This window comes from Siniperca chuatsi, linkage group LG17 (assembly GCF_020085105.1).
Source record: "Siniperca chuatsi isolate FFG_IHB_CAS linkage group LG17, ASM2008510v1, whole genome shotgun sequence".
In the NCBI taxonomy this organism is placed as follows: Eukaryota; Metazoa; Chordata; class Actinopteri; order Centrarchiformes; family Sinipercidae; genus Siniperca; species Siniperca chuatsi.
This window is the reverse complement of record NC_058058.1, coordinates 21,022,496-21,030,856: the sequence shown is the minus strand read 5'-3', so window position 1 is coordinate 21,030,856 and position 8,361 is coordinate 21,022,496. Positions and strand designations below refer to the sequence as shown.

The 8,361-nt window shown below is 40.9% G+C and overlaps 2 protein-coding genes across 3 annotated transcripts; one reads left to right on the top strand and one right to left on the bottom strand.

The window, feature by feature from the left end:
• Positions 1–807: 807 nt before the first annotated feature.
• Positions 808–1,933, bottom strand: mrpl36 (mitochondrial ribosomal protein L36). 2 transcript variants are annotated; one of them, XM_044172350.1, is made up of 2 exons: positions 1,795–1,933; positions 808–1,285 (listed from the first exon to the last, which is right to left on the bottom strand). In XM_044172350.1, exon 2 carries the CDS (start codon positions 1,272–1,274, stop codon positions 894–896), a length of 381 nt encoding a protein of 126 aa, XP_044028285.1. In that variant the 5' UTR covers positions 1,275–1,285; positions 1,795–1,933; the 3' UTR covers positions 808–893. The 2 variants fall into 2 exon arrangements, with proteins under 2 accessions (XP_044028285.1, XP_044028286.1); XM_044172351.1 differs by lacking the exon at positions 1,795–1,933 and adding an exon at positions 1,574–1,777.
• Positions 1,934–2,185: 252 nt separating this feature from the next.
• On the top strand, positions 2,186–4,081 carry ndufs6 (NADH:ubiquinone oxidoreductase subunit S6). The gene is made up of 4 exons (XM_044172349.1): positions 2,186–2,337; positions 2,706–2,759; positions 3,287–3,409; positions 3,944–4,081. The coding sequence occupies exons 1-4, from the start codon at positions 2,194–2,196 to the stop codon at positions 4,010–4,012; spliced, it is 390 nt and encodes a 129-aa protein (XP_044028284.1). The 5' UTR covers positions 2,186–2,193; the 3' UTR covers positions 4,013–4,081.
• Positions 4,082–8,361: the final 4,280 nt, after the last annotated feature.

Sequence of the window (8,361 nt, the reverse complement as noted above, 5' to 3'; positions counted from 1 at the left end):
ACTAGTCACGCGGGGTGGCAGTCGTAGGCTCAGTGTTTGTTGCCAAACACCTTTCAAACCAGTCAGGTTTCCATGGGTGTTTGCATGTTACAGTCTGTCAATACTGTTGTGTGCACTGTGCTTTCTCCGTCTTTCAGTAATAATACAATGATACAAAGGTGGTTATAGATTTTAGGATGCCCCGCTAGTTTCTGACATGTGTGAGCCTGATAACAGACCACTTTCAACACAAGATTCTGTACAGTTTTTGTGAGTCAAAATTGCAAAGACACTGATAGAGACTGATCTGTAGGAACCGCGGGGTGACAGGGACAACTTACAATAGGTTACGGTGGTTAGAAAAAGGGAGTCAAAGTGACCAAGCGACCAAATTACATGCCAGGTGGGATCCTGTATTCATGTAGCATAGACTTTGGCTCCCTCATGTGGAAGAATGATGAAAAGGAATATGACATAAAGCAGGCCAATGTTGGTGTGATAAAATATTAGATCCAAGTTAACCATCTGTATACAATGGACGGAAACAAAACAATTGCTCAAATAATTTTAGATAACTGAGAATCCAATTTGCAGAATGTTTTTTGCTATAATCGGATGACTGCAGTGTAACATGAACAATAATAATAATAATTGAACCATACTAAACTAATCTCGTATTACTTTGTTTACCATTTGAAATGTAGTGGAAGTTTAAGAAAATGATGGTTAACAAAATGCTATAATTCTGTTTCTTCACTGTGAAATAATCATGTATTTTGGGCCATTGCTGTTAAAGGTAGAAACAGAAGAGGTGTGAAAAGAGTAATGCACATTCTTAAGCCAAACAATTTATTTTTGCAGCACAGTTCTTCTAAATATCCACGATCTCAAAACAATCTTCTCAATACTCCATTTTAGCCCTGCCTCTGTTTGTGTCTTGGATTTGTCTTGCAGAACACAAACAAACGCCCCCTCCGTCGAACAAAGAAACAGTCTTTGCAGCGCCTCTTCAGGGCAGACTTGGTTTTCATCCCTGCAGAGGGCTGGATGCAGGGAAGATGCTGACACTTTCCCAACAGAGGTGGTCCACACTGAGCAGAGGAGCCAGACGAGGGGGGCTGGATGGAGCTGATTCTGGCTGATGACAGGAGCAGTGTGCGGGGAGCTGTGATGAGGGTGCAGAGACATCTGTAAGCACTAGCTGCTGGTGAGGAGAAGGTCAGATTTAACTGCCTCATCTGGGCCACTTGGCGAGTCAGTGAGGTAGCCAGGTGCTTCCAGAGGAGGGGCGCCATGGTGTCAAAGGCTGCAGAGCGGGGAAGAGAGAGAGATAAGTCATATTCAGCCCATTACATTTTAAAAACAAAATCTTTAATCAGACGCCATTATAGAATTCATCCGGAGATTAACTACTGCATGAAAGCAGTAAAGTAATCGCACCCAAAATATTGTTCCATTATCAATATAAATATCCTAAGTGTCAATACACTGTAGAGTCAATACTGCTCAGCTATTCTATGAATCATTCAAATGTACATCATATGAACTAATGTACCCCGATATAGCCAGATGCCTAAAACATTGAGCAACCTACTTCAAAGGCCGATGGAGCCTTGCGTGGAGTGACTTTATAAAAGCTGTTCCACATGTAAACACTACAGCCCGATGCCACCGTGGGATAGATATACAACACGCCAAGGAGACGAGCATGTCAAGAGTTGACCTGCTAGCGTCAAAGCCAAACATAAAAACGGCCGACATGTTAGTCCCCGACACGACATGGTCGTATCACAAAATCAAACAACGTAAACAAACCTTTCAGATATTCCTAGGAGGTTTATAACGGGGGATATGTCCCTGAATATTGCGTTTTAATCGCCACAACACGACCGCTATGCTGTTCTTGCTTGCGAGGATACAACTGCTTCCGGTTTTACTACTGGTTTGTCGTGCCCTCATTTTAGCCTCTCAGCCAGTTTACCTCTCTGGCTTTGGACAAATCTTGCCTCTATTGGTATTAGCAGAGGCCTTAGTCTTACTTATTATCCTTTCTAACATATACCAAAATATAAGGGCTGAACTTGAAAGCTTGTTGGGGGTGGTACACAGTAGCGAAGTACATTGCACCTGAGAAGCTAAATTCGGGGCACAGTGTTTCCCAGCACTACTAAGTGTACACTGCAAGGCAGCTTGGGAAAGCAGGCTGTTGTAAACATGGCGGCCGCAGTGGGTAGACTTCTGTCCTTCAGTAAAAATGCTAAGGTGCTTGTTTCACCTTTGAGGCTGTCTGCTGTACCTGTTCACCGCTACAGCTTAGATGTTTCCAGTACCGGCGAGGCCATTACTCACACCGGCCAGGTAAGCTTAAACGTGATTCTCTTCGATTGTTTCGTATTGGTATTACTGAGTTGCCCAACGTTAGCTTATCCTTGTGTCAGTGAGGCTTGTAGGTCCATTAACTTACGTCCATTATCGGACAGCCCTACACATGACTTGGCTCTTAACGTTTTCCTTTAACATTTGAATTTCGGCCATTGATTGTAACACAGCTGATATCTAGGGAGTGTCAACATATATTTTTGTTTGAAAGGACGCATGCGTTTGCTCCTTGTCTCAACTAGCAACACATACTGCCCCAAAACAGACCCCCAAGTCAGTAGCAAAATAGCATTATGTGTCGCTGTTGCCTTCTTCTTCAAGTCATAACGTAAGTGTTTTCCTCTCAGGTGTTCGATGAAAATGATCCCAGGAGAGCTAGATTCGTTGGCAGACAGAAGGAGGTAAGAAGTAACTAACAAACAAGCGTAATAAAGCTCAGATTGCAGCCAATTTAAATGTAACCAGTTAACTCTGAGCAAATCTAGGTTTGTTGTTGGAGGCATAGTAACGTTACAAATGTGAAACAATGAGACTGTCAATGTGCATCACTGGTGTCTTGTGCACCTGCTATTAAGCCTCACATTTGCACACTTTTGTATTGTGTCATACAAATATTTAAATGTTGTCATTTCACCATATGCTCAAACCATCACACATTATCTCAAATATTACACTAAAACAACTTCAGCAACCTATTTTTAAAATGTTGAAAACATTGCATGCTCACTACTTAACCCATGTAAAGCCAGCACAATGAGTAGATGGTACACACAGAGGAGAGCCTTCATCATCAAAACATCAGTTATGCACACCATTACAGTCTCACTGTGTCTAATGTTTGTTAAAATCTTTAGTTGATCACCTGTTTCCCATATAAACGTCGTTTTACTAAGCCGATAACGACATAAATCACATTCTTTGTTTCAAGGTGAATAAGAACTTTGCCATCAAATTGGTGGCAGAGGAGCCAGTGTCTGACATTGAGGCCAGAGTGGTGTCCTGTGATGGAGGTGGAGGAGCCCTGGGCCATCCCAAAGTCTACATCAACCTGGTCAGGGCCTGCACACACTAATATGATGAAATCATTTTGACAAAACCTAAAGTCCAACCAGTGCCTTTATCAGTCATTCTGTGTCATGGTGGCTATTTACCATTAAAGTGTTCATGTGTTTGAATGTGGCACATGTTCCTTAGGTTTACTTGGATTTATTTAACTGGTATACTTGCTATTCAGTCATCTCTGTCAGAGGAAATGTTAGAGCATTTAGTCAGATTGCAGGAATAGTCAAATGTATGAACCCCTTGATCCAAACAGGATTATTCTCAGTGATATCTGAAGACGGAAAATGCCAGTACTCTGATTAAGGAAACTGGGTTTCTCGTTCATGTAACATTCATGAAAATGGGATACTGCATAAGACTGACCATAACCAGGTTACTTTTGTGCATGTAAATGTATAACCTTTGGACACACATGTGTTTTTATATATTTTCTATAGCTGTAGTTTTCCTATAGTCACCTTAACAGCTGATTTTGCAAAGGACCCAAATTATAGATACTAACATTTTCTGTCTCTTTCTCCAGGATAAAGACACAAAAGTGGGAACATGTGGCTACTGTGGATTACAGTTCAAGCAGAAGCATCATCACTGAAACATTTCCCCTGTCTTTGCTTCTCTGTATAAATTGCCATATTGGTTAATAAATTATATCTTGTCTGTCTTTCTGAGAGTGCATTCTTCTTATTGAAGCCTGTTGAAATCAATGTTGCAACACACCTTTATTAAGGGAATATGTACAAATGTTTCTTTAAGAATTTTTTGAAGGGCACATGTTTCATGTCCCTATTTTTAGGGGATTGCTAGTGCAGTAGTGTAATTCTGGGATCCAGTTTGAATTGCTGGATGCAGTTCCCAGCTGTGACAGGCAGAGGTCAGCAGCTCCCTGCAGATGTGTTTGGTCTCATACTACAAGACAATAAAAGTCTTATGTACAAAAAGAAAAGCCAAGTTTTAGATATTTTCTATTTCACAAATCAAAGCTATTTGTTTTTGGAAAGGACACTAAAAGGGTTTGTATGTAATAAACCTTTAATTGGTCTGAACTATTATAAGAGCAATGATAGTTGCATTGCACCTTAAAAATGTAATCTGCACAAGTAAGATGTATTTCTTTCCTGTATCTTGGAATACACAAATAACTGATTTCTTGTGATTGCAGTGCTGTGAACTTGCTTTCATCAATAAGCAGGCAAGATATGCCTCGTCTCTGCTGTTTACTGTAAGGAGCACCGAGAGAACCTTAGCATTCCTTGTGCATCTGCCCCACACAATCTGAGCTGTAGAGTGTAGAGTCTCGCTCTGCCAAGCCTGGAAGACATCAGGAGGGAGCCAGCCTGATAAGACACAGTAGCGCGGAACAATACATGTTTGAAGAAGATCATATATATATTTCATCAGGCTTATTCTCCATAGACCTCTGCATGCCAAATTGGTCTGCGCTTGGCTCAGGCTCCAGACAGCACTAGCCTGTTCTGTCCCCAGTGATGCAGCCAGTGGAACTGCATTTTCCACACCATAGAGCTCAGGTTGGGAGGAGTAGTCAGGCTGATATAATTGGCCCTGGTGACTCCTGGAAGTGAGGCTTATGCTGTAGTTAACCTCATCTATAGTCAGACCACTTTGGATGATTGAAGGGGAGAGAGGTGCATTGTTAAAATGAGGCAGGCGAGCCGGGTCAGTGTCAGAGAGCTGACTGGTTGGTCTTGTGGTTGGTAACTCTGAGTGGTTCAGAGGTGGTGGTTGGTTGAGTTGGAGGCATTGCCGGGGGCAAAATCTTCAGATGAAACTGAGCATATGAATTGTGCTGAATTAAACAGTCCTGTGTTTTTGCACTGTTTAATTATTCACTGCTCTTAAATGCATCAGCAAGCATAATAGAACAATAGAATAATTCTTTAACATCATATATATAAAGTAACTCCAGATTATAAAGTGGGATTCAACCAGTTTGCAGACGGACTCATTCATGGGTTCAGCCTTAAACTGTCAAAATCACCAGAGGGGTCTATGGCTACATCCAGTTATCCACTTTCTTTCTGCATAATATTAGATAATAATTGCAAATACAACTCTTAAGCATAATGTGACCTGCACTGTTGGGTCAGACCAGACAGACAAAGATAAGCTCAAATGAGACCGTTATCATAGTAAAAATCTCCTCACTACTGAGCCACACAATAGATAATGGAGTTAAATGCCGTTGAAATCCTTAACACAGCGCCCCTCCACAACAATCACTCACTCTATACAAAACATCCTCCTCGTCGCTGTAATTGCCCTATTAAAATATTTCTCTTTGAAGATGTGTCATATTTCAGACCCTCAGGCTCATTATGGAGCTCCCTGCAGCCAATTATCTGAACCTCCATGTCTGGAAGCCACTGTGACCAAAAGGAGCTCATAGGCAGATCTGGGAGCAGCCCTTCCTCCTCAAATCCATACTTACTGTATGAGAGGCAAAACAGAAAACTGACCTTTGGTCATTGTCTCTGGGCGACTCCACTCAGCTCCACTTTAGAGTCAGGTGACAGAGCTTCTGACCTTTACCATGGAAATAATGACTTGTTCTTGTGCCAGGAGCTCAGAGGGTTACCGCAGGGAGCGAGACACCTCTGGCGACATGTGACAGTTTTTGGAGGAGAGAGTTTGCACTCAGCACTTTGATAGCCCCGGAAACCAAAGTGTGTGTGACAAGACGCAAGAGACTTAGAACTGTGTGTATATATATTCCAGGGTGTGTGTGCATGTGTGTGTGTTTAAGTATGCGACAGAGACACAGACAGTGTTGAAAGGAAATAGGTGTCAGACAGAGGGTGCAGAGAGGAGTAATTTGAAGTTGTCAATACTTCCTGTGCAGACATTCCATTGGAAATTTTAAAAGTAGAAGTGATTCAGAAAACATTCAGGTTACTTTTCTGACCCTGTGTCAATTCTCCCATAAGACATAAAGGGCCAAATAACTCCTGGTGGTGTGAGCCAGACAAGTAAACAGTGCATCTAACATTCCCCGACCTGTACAGCAACACACTGAGGCTTAATCACATTATATGGCCCAGGGAGCAGGCCTTCATTTCAGACCCGTGTGCTGAGAGCAGACAGAGGTGAGGTGAGACGAGTGGAGGGAAGGAGGGAGGGAGGAGAGACGGGGAGGAATATGGAGGACAGGGAATAAGATGAGAAGTGAGAAAGGAAACGAGGAAGAAGAGAAGATGGGTGATGGCTGGAGGAGTAAGGGGGGAAAAGTGTGAGAGGTCAGTGGAGGAAGATGGAGATTATAAAAAAGGAAGGTGAGCGATACGATGGAGGGTAAATCTCACAAGAGGAAGTGACCAAAAATCTGTCATATTCCCAGTTTTGACAGTATTTTGTATCATAATTCTACTTGTTTAACATCTTCACAAATTTTAAAGTTCACACCACCAGTTTTACATTTAACACATTCTCTAAGATAAATTATTTGGGAAATTTGTAGTGTAATTTAATCATTAACATTCTGTTCAGTTGACTGCTTAGATTTTAAAGTTTCCATTTTAAATTTTTTTGTGTTTACTCAGTTATAAATGTAGCCATTTTACCATTTACTCATAAAGAAAGTAAATCTTGTTGGGACACGAAACATGTGCCCTTCGCTATGCAGAACACTTTGAAAAGGTTCAGGAATTCTCTTAAAGTGGCTATAATCAATATTTTTATCACAGTAATGGATGAAATTAGCATATGTGATATGAAAAGTTTTGCTCATTGCTCCCATCGGCTATACAGAGTTATAGCGTCTTTCAGCTCATTGTTTTGGTTTTCTGGCCCGCAATTTTAGTCTACTGTTGTGGTTCAGTCTCACCGCTCTCATAGCATCATTTTCCGCTGCAGCAGAGCGCTGTTTTTAGCAAAAAAAGCTTTAATAACTGACCAAAACCACTGAACAGCAGACAGACAAAGAGGAGCATTTAGCAGCTATAAGACAGAACTTTTTCTCAGGAGTTGGTGGCGACCAAAAACAAAACTAAAAGGAGAGTGAGCATTGGACTTACATTTACCAGGTAGCCAGAAATGTAGCTCAAAATGAATGATAATGTTGCTCCATATCTGCTGGGTGTGTAAAAAAGCAACTGCTAACAAGTTCACCATATCATCTTAAAAGGTGATAATACTGTATGCTAGTGTTGTGGTCATGGCTTGTTTCCGTTGCCCTCAAGTGGCCAAAAGAATCAGTTATTGAAGGTTTACAGTTCAGGTTAAGCCTGCTCTGACTTTAAAAAGTAAATCTAAGTCAATAATTATAGTTGATTGTTGATTAAATGAAAGCTTAAACCGAGTAAAATAATCACATGATTGTACAAAACACCCTAACAGATTTGAGGATTCTCTTTAAACAAATGCCATTATTTTGAAAAACCAGAAAAGGGCACTGGATTCAAGACAATTCTTAATTAACAATGAAAACAAGTGAACATGGACTTTTTTTTACTTTTTGAGTCAAAGTTAGAACAGATTTAATGCTCAACACTAAATTGCAGTGTATATGTGTACTTTTGCAGTTTTCTCCCATGCTGCAAGTGTCAAGTCATGTCCCAAACAGCTAAGGGTGAGAACAAGTATAACCTTATATCTCTTAACCCCACTCAGCACTGGGCCAACCTCTTATCTGTCTGCCATTCTATTTCCTTCATGACACCACCACCTCCTCTTTTGAAGTCAAATCCACCTCAAGATTTTTAAAAAGGAAACACAATTGTATCATTTCTAGTACATTAAACTTAGATAGAGAAAAGGAAGAATTTGAGGAAAAATATAAAAAATATATTTGCAGCCAACCACAATGAGATCCTGTCGGACAGCGAGTGGAAGAAAGAAAACTTTACAGAAATAAGAAGTCAGATGTCATTATTTATCATCTTAAATCTTACTTATTTATGAGGCAGAAACAGAATGAAATTCTCGGTT